At 40.5% G+C, this 21,302-nt stretch overlaps 1 protein-coding gene across 3 annotated transcripts in view; it reads left to right on the top strand.

The window, feature by feature from the left end:
* DYNC1I1 (dynein cytoplasmic 1 intermediate chain 1) overlaps window positions 1-21,302 on the top strand; it is a 280,791-nt gene that overhangs the window by 153,044 nt on the left and 106,445 nt on the right. For all 3 annotated transcript variants that reach the window (XM_081286493.1, XM_081286492.1, XM_081286491.1), the window contains 2 exons: window positions 9,659-9,821; window positions 12,463-12,562. In XM_081286493.1, the coding sequence (XP_081142619.1) occupies window positions 9,659-9,821; window positions 12,463-12,562 (263 nt within the window). The remainder of the gene's footprint in view (window positions 1-9,658; window positions 9,822-12,462; window positions 12,563-21,302) is intronic.

The raw sequence follows: 21,302 nt of genomic DNA, 5'->3' as shown, positions 1-21,302 counted from the left end.
ATGCTAGCCTGAGGCTTAGCATAGATAGCTTTTACAATGTTGAGGTAAGTTCCTGTTATCCCTAGTTTTTCTAGTGTTTTGAACATAAAGGGATGCTGTACTTTGTCAAATGCTTTTTCTGCATCCATCGAGATGATCATGTGGTTCTTGTCTTTAAGTCTATTGATGTGGTGGATAGCATTTATTGATTTCCGTATATTGAACCATCCTTGCATCCCAGGAATGAATCCTACTTGATCATGGTGCACAAGTTTTCTGATATGTTTTTGTATTCGATTCGCCAGAATTTTATTGAGAATTTTTGCATCCAAGTTCATTAGAGATATTGGTCTGTAGTTTTCTTTCTTTGAAGTATCTTTGTCTGGTTTTGGGATCAAAGTGATGTTGGCCTCATAGAATGAATTTGGAAGAGATCCTTCTTTTTCTATTTCTTGAAATAGCTTGAAAAGTATTGGTATTAATTCTTCTTTGAAGGTTTTGTAGAACTCCGCTGTGTACCCATCTGGTCCAGGGCTTTTCTTAGTTGGTAGTCTTTTGATGGCTTCTTCTATTTCTTCTTTTGTTATTGGTCTGTTTAAATTGTGTGTGTCTTCCTGTCTCAATCTGGGCAATTCATATGCCTTAAGAAATTTATCGATATCTTCGTTATCTTCTATTTTATTAGAATATAGGGTTTCAAAATACTTTCTAATTATCTTCTGTATTTCTGTAGTGTCTGTTGTGATATTGCCTTTTTCATCCCGTATGTTAGTAATTTGAGCTCTCTCTCTTCTTCTTTTCGTTAGCGTGGCTAAGGGCTTGTCTATCTTATTTATTTTTTCAAAGAACCAACTTTTAGTTTTATCTATTTTTTCAATGGTTTCTTTTGTTTCAATTTCATTGATTTCTGCTCTAATTTTAATTATTTCTTGTCTTCTACTACATTTGCTGTTGTTTTGCTCTTCCTTTTCTAGATTTTTGAGGTGTTGTGTGAGTTCATTTATTTGTTGGTTTTTTCTTTTTTTGAGGTAAGAACTCCAAGAAATGAATTTCCCTCTTAAAACTGCTTTCATTGTGTCCCATAAATTCCGGTATGTTGTGTCTGTGTTATCATTTGACTCTAAGAATTTTTTCATCTCCTCCTTTATGTCTTCTATAACCCATTGATCATTCAATAACATATTGTTCATTTTCCATGTGATGTAGGATTTTTCCTTCCTTCTCTTATCATTGATTTCCAATTTCATTCCATTATGGTCAGATATGGTGCATGGTATTATCTCCACGCCTTTATATTTACTAAGAGTTGTCTTATGGCATAATATATGGTCTATCTTTGAGTAGGATCCATGTGCTGCTGAGAAGAACGTGTATCCACTTGATGATGGTTGATATATTCTATATATGTCGGTTAAGTCTAGATTATTGATTGTGCTGTTGAGTTTTATAGTTTCTTTATTCAGTTTTTGTCTAGAGGATCTGTCTAATGGCGAGAGCGGTGTGTTGAAGTCACCCATAATTATTGTGTTGTGGTCTATTTGACTCTTGAACTTGAGGAGAGTTTGTTTTATGAACGTTGCAGCTCCATTGTTGGGTGCATACAAATTGATGATTGTTATGTCTTGTTGGTGGATGGTTCCTTTTAACAGTATATAGTGACCTTCTTTGTCCTTCTTGATTAACTTAGGTTTGAAGTTGATTTTATTCGATATGAGTATGGCCACTCCTGCTTGCTTCCGAGGGCCATGTGAGTGGTATGATTTTTCCCAACCTTTTACCTTCAGCCTGTGTATGTCTTTTCCTATCATATGAGTCTCTTGAAGGCAGCATATTGTTGGATTTGTTTTTTTGATCCAGTTTACTAGCCTATGTCTCTTGATTGGTGAGTTTAGGCCATTAACATTTAAGGTTACAATTGAGATATGATTTGTATTTCCAGTCATGCTTCTTTATTTATTTATTTTAGTTTGGTTAGTTTTGCTTTTTGGTTATTTTCCTCCCCCTTTACTGAGATACTTCCTGCTGTTAGTTTTGGGCACTATTTTTCACATCCTCTTCTTGTAGTGTTTTGTTCAAAATGCTTTGCAGAGCTGGTTTTCTTGCTGCAAATTCTTTTAGCTTTTGTTTATCGTGAAAGATTTTAATTTCATTGTCAAATTTGAAGCTCAATTTTGCTGGATATAGTATTCTTGGTTGGAATCCATTATTTTTCAGCGTTTGAAATACGTTATTCCAGGATCTTCTCGCTTTCAAAGTTTGTGATGAGAAATCTGTCGTTAACCTAATTGGTTTACCCCTGAAAGTAATCTGCCTCTTTTCTCTCGTAGCTTTTAATATTCTCTCCTTGTTCTGTACGTTGGCTATCTTCATAATTATATGTCTTGGGGTTGGTCTATTATGGTTTTGAATGTTTGGGGTCCTGTAGGCTTCCAGGATTTGGCAATCCATTCCATCTTTAATCTCTGGGAAGTTTTCTAGAATTATTTCATTTAATATGCTGTCCATTCCTTTGGTTTGAATCTCTGTGCCTTCTTCTATCCCTATGACTCTCAGATTTGGTTTTTTTATGACATCCCATATCTCTTGAATAGATTGCTCGTGGGAATTAAGCATCTTTTCTGTGTTGACTATATTCTTTTCAAGTTGATAAACCTTGTCTTCATTATCTGATGTTCTGACTTCTACTTGATCAAGTCTATTTGTAATATTCTCGTTTGAGTTTTTAATTTGGTTTATAGTTTCCTGGAATTCTAGGATTATTGTTTGATTTTTTTTTAATATCTCTATCTCCTGGTAGAGCTCGTTCTTTGCCATTTGAATTTGTTTGTTTAATTCATTTTCAAAATATATTTTTATTTCTTGGACTTGCTGTCTCATGTCTTCTCTAATATTCCTTTCCATTCGAGTTAGGTATGCCTTGAGTTCTTTCCCTATACCTGTTTCTGAAGTTTCTATGTCCTCCTGTAGAATTGAGTAGTCTTGCATTGTTTGTAATCCTTTTTTCCCTTGTTTTCTCATGTTGTCCACGTTACTTTCCAGCTCTTTTTGATTGTCGTGTTTCTGCTCTCCTCTATAGATTTGTTTTGTTTCTGTATTACTCTGATGTCTCTCCTTTGTGTTGTTGAAGTATGACTGCTAACGTGGATTCCGCTGGGAAGGAATTCCGACGTTCGAGCTCCAGTGACGACACTACTCTGCTATGACGGGCCCCAGTCTCCTTGCTGGGGTGCCCTAATGGGGGGGTGTGACTGGACTGTCTCTGTGTGGTTTCAGCTCCCGGTCGTGGCAGGCGGGTAGACTCCAGCCGCCCAGTATCACAGGCCGCAGGCAGGTGATCCGTCACCAACGGGAGGGCGTTCTCCTACCGCCAAGTTACGCGGGCAGTGGGTGAACTGTCGCCGGAGGGCCTGCAGTTTACAGCTGCCCAGTCGCGAGGGCCTTGCCTCTAGGCTCCTGGTTTCTCCTGCTAGCCTTGGTTTCTCCTGCTAGACCAGATTTCCCCTCAGTGATGATTCTCGGCAGTTCAAACTGTACTCTGTGCCTGTTTTGTTGTTGCAATCTGTCGGACAGTGGCGGTGGATACTTCAGCTGTCCAAGATGGTGGCCGCTGGTTACCTTAGTGGAGTGTCCCTTGTGGGGGGTGGGGCTGTACCGCTTCCGTCCCCGCCAACAATCCCGAACTCAGCCCGGGGATCAGTGCATGCTTGGGCTTAGCTGGTGGGATACCACCGTGTCGCAGCCACTTAATTCCCTGCTGACTCGTTAACCCCTTCTCTGGGGCGCCACGCCTTCTGTAGCCTCGGGGCAGGCCGCGCGAATCAGACAGCCTGGATCTCCGGGGTCACACCGTTGGCTTTTGGGATCCCCAGCACTCTATGGTTTTGATTTTTTCTGCTTGCCCCTCCCCAGCGCTGGCTAGACAGGTTTTGTTTTGGCCGCTGATGGGAGGGGGGGGGTTGAGGGTCAGGTGCCTCTAGCTCTCCTTTAGTCTTTATGCAGGCTCACTCTGATAGTCCCTCCCCCTGAAAGTCTAGGAGAGATTTTAAGCGAAATCCCCCTATGTATGGGGGCTGAGCTGGGTGACACACACCTGTTTGTTGTTGCAATCTGTCGGCGAGTGGCGGTGGTTACTTCCGCTGTCCAAGATGGTGGCCGCTGGTTACCTTAGTGGAGTGTCCCTTGTGGGGGGTGGGGCTGTACCGCTTCCGTCCCCGCCAACAATCCCGAACTCAGCCCGGGAGTCAGTGCGGGCTTGGGATTGGCTGGTGGGATACCACCGTGTCGCAGTCACTTAATTCCCTGCTGACTATTTAACCCCTTCTCTGGGGCGCCACGCCTTCTGTAGCCTCGGGGCAGGCCGCTCGAATCAGACAGCCTGGATCTCCGGGGTCACACCGTTGGCTTTTGGGATCCCCAGCACTCTATGGTTTTGATTTTTTCTGCTTGCCCCTCCCCAGCGCTGGCTAGACAGGTTTTGTTTTGGCCGCTGATGGGAGGGGGGGGGTTGAGGGTCAGGTGCCTCTAGCTCTCCTTTACTCTTTATGCAGGCTCACTCTGATAGTCCCTCCCCCTGAAAGTCTAGGAGAGCTTTTAAGCGAAATCCCCCTATGTATGGGGGCTGAGCTGGGTGACACACACCTGTTTGTTGTTGCAATCTGTCGGCGAGTGGCGGTGGTTACTTCCGCTGTCCAAGATGGTGGCCGCTGGTTACCTTAGTGGAGTGTCCCTTGTGGGGGGTGGGGCTGTACCGCTTCCGTCCCCGCCAACAATCCCGAACTCAGCCCGGGGATCAGTGCGTGCTTGGGCTTAGCTGGTGGGATACCACCGTGTCGCAGCCACTTAATTCCCTGCTGACTATTTAACCCCTTCTCTGGGGCGCCACGCCTTCTGTAGCCTCGGGGCAGGCCGCGCGAATCAGACAGCCTGGATCTCCGGGGTCACACCGTTGGCTTTTGGGATCCCCAGCACTCTATGGTTTTGATTTTTTCTGCTTGCCCCTCCCCAGCGCTGGCTAGACAGGTTTTGTTTTGGCCGCTGATGGGAGGGGGGGGGTTGAGGGTCAGGTGCCTCTAGCTCTCCTTTAGTCTTTATGCAGGCTCACTCTGATAGTCCCTCCCCCTGAAAGTCTAGGAGAGATTTTAAGCGAAATCCCCCTATGTATGGGGGCTGAGCTGGGTGACACACACCTGTTTGTTGTTGCAATCTGTCGGCGAGTGGCGGTGGTTACTTCCGCTGTCCAAGATGGTGGCCGCTGGTTACCTTAGTGGAGTGTCCCTTGTGGGGGGTGGGGCTGTACCGCTTCCATCCCTGCCAACAATCCCGAACTCAGCCCGGGGATCAGTGCGGGCTTGGGCTTAGCTGGTGGGATACCACCGTGTCGCAGCCACTTAATTCCCTGCTGACTATTTAACCCCTTCTCTGGGGCGCCACGCCTTCTGTAGCCTCGGGGCAGGCCGCGCGAATCAGACAGCCTGGATCTCCGGGGTCACACCGTTGGCTTTTGGGATCCCCAGCACTCTATGGTTTTGATTTTTTCTGCTTGCCCCTCCCCAGCGCTGGCTAGACAGGTTTTGTTTTGGCCGCTGATGGGAGGGGGGGGGGTTGAGGGTCAGGTGCCTCTAGCTCTCCTTTAGTCTTTATGCAGGCTCACTCTGATAGTCCCTCCCCCTGAAAGTCTAGGAGAGATTTTAAGCGAAATCCCCCTATGTATGGGGGCTGAGCTGGGTGACACACACCTGTTGTTGCAATCTGTCGGCGAGTGGCGGTGGTTACTTCCGCTGTCCAAGATGGTGTCCGCTGGTTACCTTAGTGGAGTGTCCCTTGTGGGGGGTGGGGCTGTACCGCTTCCGTCCCCGCCAACAATCCCGAACTCAGCCCGGGGATCAGTGCGTGCTTGGGCTTAGCTGGTGGGATACCACCGTGTCGCAGCCACTTAATTCCCTGCTGACTATTTAACCCCTTCTCTGGGGCGCCACGCCTTCTGTAGCCTCGGGGCAGGCCGCGCGAATCAGACAGCCTGGATCTCCGGGGTCACACCGTTGGCTTTTGGGATCCCCAGCACTCTATGGTTTTGATTTTTTCTGCTTGCCCCTCCCCAGCGCTGGCTAGACAGGTTTTGTTTTGGCCGCTGATGGGAGGGGGGGGGTTGAGGGTCAGGTGCCTCTAGCTCTCCTTTACTCTTTATGCAGGCTCACTCTGATAGTCCCTCCCCCTGAAAGTCTAGGAGAGATTTTAAGCGAAATCCCCCTATGTATGGGGGCTGAGCTGGGTGACACACACCTGTTTGTTGTTGCAATCTGTCGGCGAGTGGCGGTGGTTACTTCAGCTGTCCAAGATGGTGGCCGCTGGTTACCTTAGTGGAGTGTCCCTTCCACTTTATTTTTTTAAAGAGAGAAAGAGAGAGAGAGAATTTTAAATGAACCCGGGCCGCACGCATGCCAGGCGAGCACGCTACCTCTTGAGCCACATCCCCAGCCCTTTATAGGCACTTTAAATGCATGAAGTATTGTTAACTATCAGATCTTGAAAGAAATATTCCATGTTTGGGTTGTAAAATCAAACAAACAAACCAACCCTGTTATAATAGCACTTTCTGCTTAAATTATAAGAAAAATAAAATATATGTCCATGTTTTGTTCTGGTATGCCTTTTGCTATTAAATTAATTTCTACCTTTTCATAAGGTGAGCTTGTTGAAAATAATTAATTAGGTTTCAGGGATAGGGAAAAGCTGAAGAAACAGATATTTCAGGGTGAATTTGGGGTCCATCCTAGACTAAAATAATTTATTCTTTTTGTCTATGCCTGTATTTTGCACTTTGCGGATTTTTTTTTTTTTAATGCCTAGAGAGGTTTGCTTTTTGAATGCACCTTTTAGTTGTGATTCCTGGATACTTCATTATGTTTTCATTATATTGTAATAATACTTATGAATTTAAAGATTTGGAAGTAATGGGAGGTTTTTCATCAAAAATGACTATGGCCCTATTGAATTCATAAGTTGAACATTGTTTATGACTTTTAAAGAGTACTCATCTGCACATGCATATTATTATTTTGTACAAAATAAATTCCAGTTGATCTCTTTCAGACATCAAAGCTTAATATAAAGTATATCCTTTGTTTTGCTTCAGTAGGAATTTAATTTCAGGTCAAATATTGTATTGTCAAGCACACTATCTGGAGAGGCTACTGCTTCAGCTACCTGAGCTTGGCCTCTTCGAGTACACTTTGATCAGCCATTTATGTTTCTCTTAGAGGAGAGGTTGTATGTCTTGAAAGCTGAGATCAAAGTGACAATAAGCTACAGGAAAGAAAAATTACAGAAAATTACACAGATGCTATTTTTTTATTCAAGGTAATGGACCCATAAGGAAAGATCCAGGTGAAATAGAAGTGGCTCAAAAAGATAAACAGAGACTGGAAAGATTTTTTTGTATCACAAAAAAAGGAATGGAAGGGGAAAGTTCCTATATCTTTGCTTATATCAAGTGTATCTCAAGTCATCCATTAAGAGTGGCCAATACTGAATACTTTCTAAATAGGACCCTCTTCTTGGCCCATCCTATCCTTGTTTAGTGACACTTCTTTATTTGTTTAATAGAATGAGCCAACAAATTGAACAAAGCATTTTGTAGGGTATTTCCCCCCTTTTGCTGTGTTACATTTAGTAGTTTAATGGTATTGTGGAGATAATTTAAACGCCTCAAAGGGGTTTAAGGAAATAGACTAGTAAGTTACTGCCTGATTACTAGTTATTGAAAGCATAACTGTTTCCCAGAATATTTATCTTTAACCCTTAAACCAGCCAGAATTAAAGTTTAGGTATCATTCTATCCCCATTGTACAGATAAAACAGCTGCCCAGAGAGCTTCAATTTATGGATTAAAGAATGAAAGCTAGCAAATGGCAGAGTAGATGTTTGGTTCTAGCTTGGTTTTGTAGAATTCTTCATGTTATTAATAGCCTCCACAGATTCCCCCAACTCCTAGCCAAAGTCTAAATCTGCATGTTGCCAATGTCACCATTCTCAAGCTGATCTCTGGGCAGCACTACACAGCAAAAGTTAATGGGGATTTTGGACAGTCCCAATACACACAGGAAATTATTTCTGTCTAGGACTGCTAAAAACTATGGAGTAGATTTTCTTTGGAGGTCTCTGATGTAGCTGAGGAATCATGTTTTGCCATGATACTATCTGGACAGCATTTCTTAAACTGTGAACCAAACTACATCAGGATCATTCTAGTTTCTTGAAAAACCAGATTCTCAGTTCCCTCCAGACTCCCTTTATCATGCTGTCTGGCAGAGATGAGGAAGCTAAAAGAAGAAAGATGTCATGAATATTAAAGATAGATATCACTGCCATATCAGTGCAAAAGGGCTTCTTTAGCATTCAGATTCCTTAGGACAGGGGCTTTGAAAAACCAATAGTCAAATCAGATAGCACCTCTATAAAATATTATGCTGCCAGTGACTGTACTTAACAGAATCCTCTGACAACCAGGTAGAAACTGGTCCTGGTTATTGGTGGTGGTGGAGTGAGTAGGGTGTGACTGTGGATGTGTTTGGGTAACTCTGAAGGGATTAGATTCTACCTTGGAGCCCAACTATAATTTTTTTTCCTTCATATGTTATAATTTATTTTAAATGTGTATATCAGCATGATTTTCATAGTTAAAAATTCAGTAATAGTTAGCTTGAAAATGATTTTAATGCCTGCCCCTCCTGTAAAATAAGCTTCAGGAATTTCCATGCTACTGAGGAGTAACCAGAGTTCAATGAAGCTTCTCTCCTAGAGCACTGAGGTGGAGTTCCTGAGCCACTCTGAAGTTTGGGCTGACAGTATCTGCCCTTGAGGGTTTTTCAGTCTGGGAGAGTTCCTAATCCTTTCCCTACAGTTTTATGCAAAACCTGCCACCAATAAATGGTTTATATAACCATACTTGTGACTCTGAGGTGAGCTAATTTTCAGACCCTGTGACATACTGCTAGCTATGTCATTTCTCTGGCTCATTTTTTTATCTTCAAATTTAGCTTAATAAAATTAATCATGCTAAAAACAACAGGAATAAAAACAATTGTGGGTGTTTTATAGAAGTGTTTATTTGCTCCATATTTAAAGGCAGAAGATATATTGGGTGACAACAGGTTTGGAAAGAGATGTTTCAGCTTTAAACAGAGCTGTGTAACAATGTTTGCTTTAGTAACAAGCTATGCAAAAGAAAGTGAGTTCACCTAGTAGAAAGAGGAAAGTTATAGACTGGATCGTAACCATAGGTGGTTCCTAATTATTTAATATGTGTGGCTTTATAATAGTATCTAATATATATAGTTTTATAAATTTCTTTCATGCTATACTTGAGCTGTTTTTCAAATTCATTTCCAAAGAAAATAACATTTAGAACCGATTGTTAAAAACATGCTAATCTGTTCTCATTTGTAATCATTTTCAATTCTTCAAAACAGTAAGTAGGCCAGAGATGAAATCTTTTTGTGGGAATTTCTGCAAAAGCCTTTGCTGTGAATTTAAGAATGATCTAGAATTCATATTAACAATGGTTCATTTCACTGTGTCTTACTACTCCCTGATGAGCAGTCTCTTTCAAAAGTTGGATTTCTCTGGAAAATCTTTTAATTGTCCTTTTTTTCTTTCCTAATCATCTCTTTTACACAAAAAGCTCCTCCAAGGGAGCTGACAGAGGAAGAAAAGCAGCAGATCCTGCATTCAGAGGAATTCCTCATCTTTTTTGATCGAACAATACGGGTCATTGAAAGAGCCTTGGCTGAAGACTCTGACATCTTTTTTGACTACAGTGGTCGAGAGTTAGAAGAAAAAGATGGGTTAGTCTCTTGTGTGCATTTTTTTAAATAGAGTGTGTTCTGTTATTTGTTGAGCTGGGGATTTTGCTGTTTTCAATGTTGCTATTTTAAGAGGCAGGGCCTTTCTGGGTGCAGTGGTGCATGTCTATAATCCCAGCAGCTAGGGAGGTTGAGGCAGGAGGATCATGAGTTCAAAGCCAGCCTCAGCCAACAGTGAAGCTCTAAGCAACTCAGTGAGGTCCTGTCTCTAAATAAAATACGAAATAGGGCTGGGGATATGGCTCAGTGGTCAAGTGCCCCTGAGTTCAATCCCCAGTACCAAAAAAAAAAAAAAAAAAAAAAAAAAAAAAAAAAAAAAAAAAGGCAGGGCATTACTATTTCACATAGGCTAGAATGGAAGTCCTGGGCTCAAGAATCCTCCTGTCTCAGTCTCCCATGTTTTGGGACTACAGGCGTGTAGTTCCACTCCTAGCTTTGTCGGTTGATTTTTAAATCCACTTATGTATTGACTAGGCAACTCCGTATATAAAAAATCAGAGGTGGGTGAAATTCCAGGACTGATCTTGCTGAACAGCTTTGACTATGAGCTTTGATTATAAACTTATGTCTTAAAGTTTCCCTGTAATTATCATGTGCCTCTGTAAAATGTTTTTAAACTTGGCATCTTGAGAACAGTCAGGTGAAAGAGACAGGCAGAGTCACATACATTGTACTTTAAGAAAACATTCTTATGATTAGCAAAAGGAGATTTGTATTGTATCTACTAGATCTATTTCTTGATATCTAAGCAAGCAGGAAGCTGAAGAACATAAACATGAGATATAAAAGGACTTAACTGATATGGGAGACAATAAAGGTACTGGAAAATTTTTCTTCTTTTTGGTCCTGTAAGATGATGCATATGTTTGTGCACTTTTAGAAACACATATGACAAGGAGGTATTTACAGATAAAAATGAACAACCACCACAAAAACTAATCAATAAAAGCAAGAGGCCCCAAATGCCTTTCTCTGTTATGTAGTGTATGTGTTAGAAAATGTAGTGGCTGTCAACTGTCATTATAGGATAACAGGAAACACATTATAAGCCTTATAAGAAATAGACATAGGGTCACAAGTTCAAAGCCAGCCTCAGCAACTTAGTGAGGCCCTAAGCAACTTAGCAAAAGCTTGTCTCTAAATAAAAAGGGCTGGGGATGTAGCTCAGTGGTTAAGCATCCTTGAGTTCAATTCCTGATCTCAAAAAAAAAAAAAAATAGATACAGCTGCTTTTTTTTCTAAGCTGAAGATTTCTTTTATCTAAAAACAATATGTGAAAGTAGGCTTACTTGCCTTTTTTATCAGATGTGATTTTTCACTATTTCTAATTTCAAATGCATTCTTAAAGGACAACATCATACCATCATTGAGGATGCTCAAAAAAATGTAGCAAAGGCTCAGAGAACAATTTCAAAAGGGAATTCTGAGAATGTTCCTAATAGCTGGAAGCATCTTTAGGTTACTTTGATGAGACAATAATATTTTAAACATATATATATATATATATATATATATATATATATATTCTGCAATTATTATTATTTATAATAAAAAAGCCATTATTTATGGCTCAGTTGATTTTGTTTGTCCTATTCCTCCAAGTTCTTAGCAAGCATTATGTTGGTTTCCTGGAAGGACCTGAATGAAGGCACCTCTTTCCTGAGTGTGCAGTGGTGGAGCTGAGGACGGGTTCCCAGGGAAATTAAACATCATTATAGGTCAACCAGTTAGAGCCCAGATAAGTAGTCTGGAGCCAGGTCACCCAGACTGAGCAAGCACTATCTAGCATAAACAATCCAAGGTGCAGTCCAAGGGGGGGAATAAATGGAAGAAAGGTGAATGTAAGGGAATTTCTGAATCAAAACTCATGCAACTTAGGCAGCTTCTTGTGCAGATCTGGTAGCTGCTGGTGCAGAACAGGCATTACTCAATTTAAGTTTTCAGCCTTGTGGAGCAACTGTATGAGTAGCACGGGGTTCTTCAAAGGAGGTGTTAGGGCCAGTTGTCTGTCAGCCAAGTAAACACTGGCCAAAGTGCAATCCTTCCAGACCTAGATGCTGTTTGGGTCCATGGCAGGAACAGTAAGCATCTGAATACATCTGGTGAATCCTCCACTCTCCACCATGCCTGCCTCCTACCAGAAATTATAACTATTGAGCAAGAATGAAGTTAGCAAAGCCAGTTGGGGTTTCTAGGAAGATAAAACATGCATATCCTTTCTAAGATAATGATAGATAAGATGGTATTGATATCAAAGAATTTCCTTCTGGGCTATGCTCCCTTAATAGCAAGATTTCTAATAAACCCTGCTTCTGGCTAGAACCACTTAGGGACAGGAAAATACTTCAGGACTGGTCAAGATGGAAACCTGAAACAAATTTGACATCTCATATGAGGGTTGGAACAATGTGTGGGCTGGATTGGAAAGAGCTTTTCAGAAAGGAGACCATGTTCAGTTCATTTGTTTATGATCAGAGTTTGTGGTCTAGATTGGTATTTGGGCTTCAGAGAATATTTACGTGCTTTGCCTATGACATGTCTTCACTGTTTTACTATGAGTTGGGTAGAAATGAAGCTCCGTTCTGAAGCATCCCATTTACTTCCATTGTTTAAACCCTTCTAGGGATGTTCAGGCTGGAGCCAATCTATCTTTTAATCGTCAGTTCTACGATGAGCATTGGTCCAAGCATCGAGTGGTCACTTGTATGGACTGGTCTCTTCAGGTAAGAATTGTTGCTGGCATGGACAACCTGGGCTTGTACCTACTCATGGTATTTGTATAAAAAGTAGGAGAGGTTTATTCCTGTGTTTTGGGTATGTTTGCCAATCTACAATTTTCTCTGTGCCTGTTTGTTTCTCACTTTACTGAGGTTTTCATTTTTCATTCTCCATTTAGTTATTTGTATGTATTGAGTAGTCACACAGACAGGAGCCGGACCATGAAACTGCTTTCATGAAGGTCACCACTGACTTCCTACTTTTCAAATCCTGCTTTAACATCTCTCTGTCAAACAGCTGAGCAGACTTCCCTGTACTTACAGAAACAACCTCCCTCCATCGATTTCTCTTTGCTCAATTCTCCTGTCTTCTAGCTCTCCACCTTCTTCAAGACTTCTTTGCACACACGCTCAGCCTCTACCCTTCTTCTCCACCTGCTGTCTGGAGAGGTCTTTTCCACTGCAATAGACTCAACCACAGTATAATGTCCCACCCAATCCCCCTCCTGAATTCCACTTTATCCATCAGATAGAACCACTCAGGTGTCCCATTGAACTTTAAACTTAGTATTAACTCATTATTCCCATATTTCTGAAATCCATTTTTGCCTTGTATATTATCTCTGTGTTAAAGGGCATTACTGTATACCCACTTCCATCAACACTACAGACTCCTCTCCTTTGTCATTCAGACCAGTCTGTCTTCTAGATTCTTCATTTTCCCACTCAGATATTCATCATCTTACGCCTGTACTATTTTTTTAATTTTTTTAGTTACACATGACAATACAATGATCTTGACATTTCATACATTTGAATCAAATGGGATATAATTTCTCATTTTTCTGATTGTACAGGTTGCAGAATCACATTGGTCATACAGTCACCTATATATTAACCCTATTTCCTACCTCTATTCTTATCCACTCACAGTGTTCCTTCCAGATATCTCACCAAATGATATTTCTTTTTTTTTCCTAGTTAATTACACATGACAGCAGAATGTATTTCATTTCATTGTGCACAAATGGAGCACAACCTTTCATTTCTCTGGTGGTACATGATTTAGAGTCACACCATTTGTGCAATCATACATGCACCTAGGGTAATGATGTTCATTTCATTCCACCATCTTACCTACCCCCATGTCCCCTCCCTATTCTCCTGCCCTTTGCCAAGTGATATTTCTAAAATTAAAATCTACTCACTTTAGCCCCTAGATTAAATCTCTAGAAAGAAAGTCTAAATGCATAGTGTGGCATTTAATTTTTTTTTTAAGGAGAGAAATGAATTACAGTAGATGGGGTAGAGAGTGAAGATGTGAGGGAAGGGGAGGGGAGATAGTAGGGGATAGTAGCAGAATACAACAGTTACTAATAGGGCATTATGGAAAATTGTGGATGTGTAACCGACGTAATTCTGCAATCTGCATTTGGGGTAAAAATTGGGAGTTCATAACCCACTTCAATCTAATGTATGAAATATGATATGTCAAGAGCTTTGTAATGTTGTGAACAACCAATAAATAAAAAAAAACACACTCACATTCCAAAAAAAAAAAATAGTGTGGCATTTAAAATGAAAGCAGACAAATGTACCAAAAGTTGATATGGTGAATGTGCAACTCACCCAGGGGGCAACATACAGAGCACTGTACCCAGGATTGAGCAGATAAGTAATGTACACAAAGGCACTGAGCCTTGCTGTGGTGAGGTCAGAATTTGAATCCAGTGATCTGATCCCTGAGCTCATGTTCTCAACAACACATGACACCATAGTAGTGAGGGAAGCAGAATGATTAGGCCCAGGCTTTCACATGCAGCACAATTTCTGCTTTATTGTAGGCTATGCTTTGATTGGAAGCAACAACCAGCTACCTTGCAATTCGTGTGTCTTAGATGCTAAGCACTGCAAAAACTGCTCTGAAGGCTTTATCTTATTTTCCCCTTATAATAATCATAGGAGGCAATCTTTATTAATATTTTCATGTTACAGTTGAAGAAAAGATGCCTCAGCAAAGCCGAGTAACTTGCTGAAGATCACTCAGCTAGGAAGAAGTAGAATCGGGGTTTAAACACAAGCTTTTCACAATGCTAAGGCATATATATTCAACCACTTATCCCTGCAAAGGGTTTCCTCTATATCTGAAACCAAGAGATCTTGTAGATGCTGAAGATGTGGGTAGCAGGTATGCTCAGAGTTCAGTTGAGGTTGGGCTCACTCTCTGGTCAGGCAGGGCTTCTGGGAAGTCTGGGAGTGAGGCAAATGGAGATGGGGGATGGGGCATGTGATCTAGGCAGAAGAGTAAAAGGGATTTTGATCCCCACAATGTGACTGATGACAGTCACATTGTAGGGATCAAACTCCTTTCAGTTCTCCAAAAGTAAAAGCTTGATCCTTTTGGAGAACTGAAAAGAGTTTGATCCCTACAATGTGACTGTCATCAGTCACCAAGTAAGTGAGGGCTCCCTCCTTTTGAATCCCCTTTTACTTCCAAACAGCAAAGCATCCAGAGTGTGATCATGCAAAGATTAAGACAAGCAAGGTTTGCCCAAGCTCCTTCTGCCTCTGTGTGTCAGTCTGCTCACAGATCATGCGTGGGGTGTGCGTATGCACAGGCATGGGATCCACACCCGAGAAAACACTTAGCTTGACTTGTTCACTTATTCAGGGTTTAGAAATCACACAAGAACCTTATCTGACATGTTGCTCAGCAAAGGTAACTGCTAGCATGTTCCTGGACTGCTGATGATGCTCCCTGGGGGTGTCGGTGCCAGCAACAGTGAGGCTGGTCTCTGCCCTGCCTCAGTGTGTGAAGGGATCCATTGCCCATGGGTTTGTTTCTACACGGGGTCATGTATAATTTTTGTTTTTTTTTTTTGTTTGTTTGTTTGTTTTATTGTTGGTCGTTCAAAACATTACATAGTTCTTAATATATCATATTTCACAGTTTGATTCAAGTGGGTTATGAACTCCCATTTTTACCCCGTATACAGATTGCTGTATCACATCAGTTACACTTCCATTGATTTACATATTGCCATTCTAGTGTCTGATGTATTCTGCTGTCTATCCTATTCTCTACTATCCACCCTCCCCTCCCCTCCCCTCCCCTCCCCATTTCTCTCTCTACCCCCTCTACTGTAAATCATTTCTTCCACTTGTATAATTCTTCTCTTACCCTTCATTTCCTCTTATATGTAATTTTGTAAAACGCTGAGGATCACCTTCCATTTCCATTCAATTTCCCTTCTCTCTCCCTTACCCTCCCACCTCTCATCCCTGTTTAATGTTAATCTTCTTCTCAAGCTCTTCGTCCCTACCTGTCCTTGGTTACTCCCCTTATATCAAAGCAGTCATTTGGCATTTGTTTTTTAAGGATTGGCTAGCTTCACTTAGCATAATCTGCACTAATGCCATCCATTTCCCTCCAAATTCCATGATTTTGTCATTTTTTAATGCAGAGTAATACTCCATTGTGTATAAATGCCACATTTTTTTTATCCATTCATCTATTGAAGGGCATCTAGGTTGGTTCCACAATCTTGCTATCGTGAATTGTGCTGCTATGAACATCGATGTAGCAGTATCCCTGTAGCATGCTCTTATTAGGTCTTTAGGGAATAGACCGAGAAGGGGAATAGCTGGGTCAAATGGTGGTTCCATTCCCAGCTTTCAAAGAAATCTCCATACTGCTTTCCAAATTGGCTGCACCAATTTGCAGTCCCACCAACAATGAACAAGTGTACCCTTTTCCCCGCATCCTCTCCAGCACTTGTTGTTGTTGGACTTCATAATGGCTGCCAATCTTACTGGAGTGAGATGGTATCTTAGGGTGGTTTTGATTTGCATTTCTCTGACTGCTAGAGATGGTGAGCATTTTTTCATGTACTTATTAATTGATTGTATGTCCTTCTCTGAGAAGTGTCTGTTCAGGTCCTTGGCCCATTTGTTGATTGGGTTATTTGTTGTCTTATTGTCTAATTTTTTGAGTTCTTTGTATACTCTGGATATTAGGGCTCTATCTGAAGTGTGTGGAGTAAAGATTTTTTCTCAGGATGTAGGCTCCCTGTTTACCTCTCTTATTGTTTCTTTAGCTGAGAAAAAACTTTTTAGTTTGAGTAAGTCCCATTTGTTGATTCTAGTTGTTAACTCTTGCGCTATGGGTGTCCTATTGAGGAATTTGGAGCCCGACCCCACAGTATGTAGATCATAGCCAACTTTTTCTTCTATCAGACGCCGTGTCTCTGATTTAATATCAAGCTCCTTGATCCATTTTGAGTTAACTTTTGTGCATGGCGAGAGAAAGGGATTCAGTTTCATTTTGATGCAAATGGATTTCCAGTTTTCCCAGCACCATTTGTTGAAGATGCTATCCTTCCTCCATTGCATGCTTTTAGCCCCTTTATCAAATATAAGATAGTTGTAGTTTTGTGGATTGGTTACTGTGTCTTCTATTCTGTACCATTGGTCCACCCGCCTGTTTTGGTACCAGTACCATGCTGTTTTTGTTACTATTGCTCTGTAGTATAGTTTGAAGTCTGGTATCGCTATACCGACCGCTTGATTCACACTTCCTGCTTAGCATTGTTTTTGCTATTCTGGGTCTTTTATTATTCCATATGAATTTCACGATTGTTTTATCTATTTCTACAAGAAATGCTGTTGGGATTTTGATTGGCATTGCATTGAACTTATAGAGAACTTTTGGTAATATCGCCATTTTGATGATGTTAGTTCTGCCTATCCATGAACAGGGTATATTTTTCCATCTTCTAAGGTCTTCTTCTATATCTCTCTTTAGGGTTCTGTAGTTTTCATTGTATAAGTCTTTCACCTCTTTTGTTAGGTTGATTCCCAAGTATTTTATTTTTTGGGGGGATATTGTGAATGGAGTAGTTGTCCTCATTTCCGTTTCAGAGGTTTTGTCGCTGATATACAGGAATGCATTTGATTTATGCGTGTTGATTTTATATCCTGCCACTTTGCTAAATTCATTTATTAGCTCTAATAGTTTCTTTGTAGACCCTTTTGGGTCTGCTAGGTATAGAATTATGTCATCTGCAAATAGTGATAATTTAAGTTCTTCTTTTCCTATTTTTATGCCTTTAATTTCTTTCGTCTGTCTAATTGCTCTGGCCAGTGTTTCAAGGACTATGTTGAACAGAAGTGGTGAGAGAGGGCATCCCTGTCTTGTACCAGATCTTAGAGTGCCGCATCCGGCGAAATGGACCGAGTCCGGCGGGAGACGTCGGGGTTAAAAGAATTCACAGGACACCAAGGTTCTTCATCCAGGGAGAGTCTGACTTTATTATCTCAGCTCATACTTATATATATTTCTTTCAGATAGAATGGAAAGTCACTAGTAGGCGGGAGCAAGGAGGAGGGGAAAACAGGTGGTTCATGTCGACTCATAATGAGCCTTCAACCAGGAGCCTTATCAGACCCAAGCAGGTCAGGATGTTCCCACATGACCATTATAGGCTGAATAATATGAAAACAGACACCACAAATCCTTCAAGGCCTTGTGAGCTCCTTCAAGGCCTTGTGAGCTGGCCTCTTTGACATGCACAACAAGAAACCAGGGCTGGCGCCAAGCCCCGGGGGCCAGGGGGGATCTGAGCCAGCATTAGAGGGAATGCCTTCAATTTTTATCCATTCAGAATGATGCTGGCCTGTGGCTTATCATAGATTGCTTTTACAATGTTGAGGTATGATCCTGTTATCCCTAGTTTTTCTAGAGTTTTGAACATAAAGGGATGCTGTACTTTGTCGAATGCTTTTTCTGCATCTATTGAGATGATCATAAGGTTCTTATTTTTAAGTCTATTGATGTGGTGAATAACATTTATTGATTTCCGTATATTGAACCAGCCTTGCATCCCAGGGATGAATCCTACTTGATCATGATGTATAATTTTTTTGATATGTTTTTGAATCCAATTCGCCAGAATTTTATTGAGGATTTTTGCATCTAGGTTCATTTGAGATATTGGTCTGTAGTTTTCTTTCTTTGAAGTATCTTTGTCTGGTTTAGGCATCAGGGTGATGTTGGCCTCGTAGAATGTATTTGGAAGTTCTCCCTCTTTTTCTATTTCCTGAAATAGCTTGAAAAGTATTGGTGTTAGTTCCTCTTTAAAGGTTTTGTAAAACTCTGCTGTATACCCATCCGGTCCTGGGCTTTTCTTAGTTGGTAGTCTTTTGATGGTTTCTTCTATTTCCTCTATTGTTATTGGTCTGTTTAGGTTGTCTATATCCTCCTGACTCAATCTGGGCAGATCATATGACTTAAGAAATTTATCTATGCCTTCACTATCTTCTATTTTATTGGAGTATAAGGATTCAAAATAATTTCTGATTATCTTCTGTATTTCTGAAGTGTCTGTTGTGATATTGCCTTTTTCATCCCGTATGCTAGTAATTTGAGTTCTCTCTCTTCTTCTCTTCGTTAGCATGGCTAAGGGTCTGTCGATTTTATTTATTTTTTCAAAGAACCAACTTTTAGTTTTGTCAATTTTTTCAATTGTTTCTTTTGTTTCAATTTCATTAATTTCAGCTCTGATTCTAATTATTTCTTGCCTTCTACTTCTTTTGCTGTTGTTTTGCTCTTCTTTTTCTAGGACTTTGAGATGAAGTATGAGATCATTTATTTGTTGGTTTTTTCTTTTTTTAAGGAATGAACTCCATGCAATGAATTTTCCTCTTAGAACTGCTTTCAATGTGTCCCATAGATTCCGATATGTTGTGTCTGTGTTTTCATTTAACTCTAAGAAGTTTTTAATTTCCTCCTTGATGTCTTCTAAAACCCATTGATCATTCAGTAACCTATTGTTCATTCTCCAAGTGATGCATGATTTTTCCTTCCTTCTTTTATCGTTGATTTTCAGTTTCATTCCATTATGATCAGATAAGATGCATGGTATTATCTCTACTCCTTTATATTGTCTAAGAGTTGTGCTGTGACATAATATATGATCTATTTTTGAGAAGGATCCATGTGCTGCTGAGAAAAAAGTGTAACTGCTTGATGTTGGGTGGTATATTCTATATATGTCAATTAAGTCTAGGTTATTAATTGTGTTATTGAGTTCTATAGTTTCCTTATTTAACTTTTGTTTGGAAGATCTGTCCAGTGGTGAGAGAGGTGTGTTGAAGTCTCCCATGATTATTGTATGGTGGTCTATTAGCCTCTTGAACTTGAGAAGAGTTTGCTTGATGAACATAGCTGCACCATTGTTTGGGGCATATATATTTATGATTGTTATGTCTTGGTGTATGGTTCCCTTGAGCAGTATGTAGTGTCCCTCTTTATCCCTTTTGATTAACTTTGGCTTGAAATCTATTTTATTTGATATAAGTATGGACACCCCTGCTTGTTTCCGTAGTCCATATGAGTGATATGATTTTTCCCAACCTTTCACCTTCAGTCTATGTATATCTTTTCCTATCAAATGCGTCTCCTGTAGACAACATATTGTTGGGTCTTGTTTTGTGATCCATTCAACTAGCCTGTGTCTCTTAATTGGTGAGTTTAAGCCATTAACATTTAGGGTTATTATTGAGATATGGTTTGTTCTTCCAGCCATATTTGTTTATTAATGTTACTAAACCTGATTTGTTTTCCTCTTTGATTACTTTCCCCCCTTTACTGTCCTACCTCCCACTGTTGGTTTTCATTGTTATTTTCCATTTCCTCTTCCTGTAATGTTTTGCCAAGGATTTTTTGAAGAGATGGTTTTCTAGCTGTGAATTCTTTTAACTTTTGTTTATCGTGGAAGGTTTTAATTTCATCTTCCATCCTGAAGCTTAATTTCGCCGGATCCACGATTCTTGGTTGGAACCCATTTTCTTTCAGTGTTTGAAATATGTTATTCCAGCATCTTCTAGCTTTCAGAGTCTGTGTTGAGAGATCAGCTGTTATCCTGATTGGTTTACCCCTAAATGTAATCTGCTTCCTTTCTCTTGTAGCTTTTAAAATTCCCTCCTTATTCTGTATGTTGGGCATCTTCATTATAATGTGTCTAGGTGTGGATCTCTTATGATTTTGCACATTCGGCGTCCTGTAGGCTTCTAGGATTTGGGATTCTGTCTGATTCTTCAAGTCTGGGAAGTTTTCTCGTATTATTTCATTGAATAGATTGTTTATTCCTTTGGTTTGGAGCTCTGTGCCTTCCTGTATCCCAATGACTCTTAAGTTTGGTCTTTTAATGTTATCCCATATTTCTTGGATGTTCTGCTCATGGTTTCTTAGCAGTCTTGCTGAGCTGTCTATGTTCTTTTCAAGTTGAAATACTTTGTCTTCATTGTCTGATGTTCTATCTTCTAAGTGATCTACTCTGCTGGTAGTATTCTCAATTGAGTTTTTAAGTTGGTTTATTGCTTCCTGCATTTCTAGGATTTCTATTTGTTTGTTTTTTATTACCTCTATCTCCCTGTGTAATTGATCTTTTACTTCCTGGATTTGTTTATGTAGTTCCTTGTCAAAGTGATCTTTCATTGTCTGATTTTGCTGTCTCATGTCTTCCTCGAGACTCCAGATCATCTGAAGCATGTATATCCTGAACTCTTTTTCTGACATTCCATCTGTTGCAGCTATTACCTCTTCTAAAGTTGAGTTGACCTGCATTGCTTGTGGTCCTTTCTTTCCTTGTCTTTTCATACTGCTCGCGTTTCTTTCTGCTTGGTGAAACTGTTGTGTTTTTGAAATTTTCCCCCTATTTATTTATATTGCTCTTGTATAGTTGGA

This window comes from Spermophilus citellus (assembly GCF_964194105.1).
Source record: "Spermophilus citellus genome assembly, chromosome: 3".
Classification (NCBI taxonomy): domain Eukaryota; kingdom Metazoa; phylum Chordata; class Mammalia; order Rodentia; family Sciuridae; genus Spermophilus; species Spermophilus citellus.
This window is presented reverse-complemented; position numbering and strand designations above follow the sequence as displayed.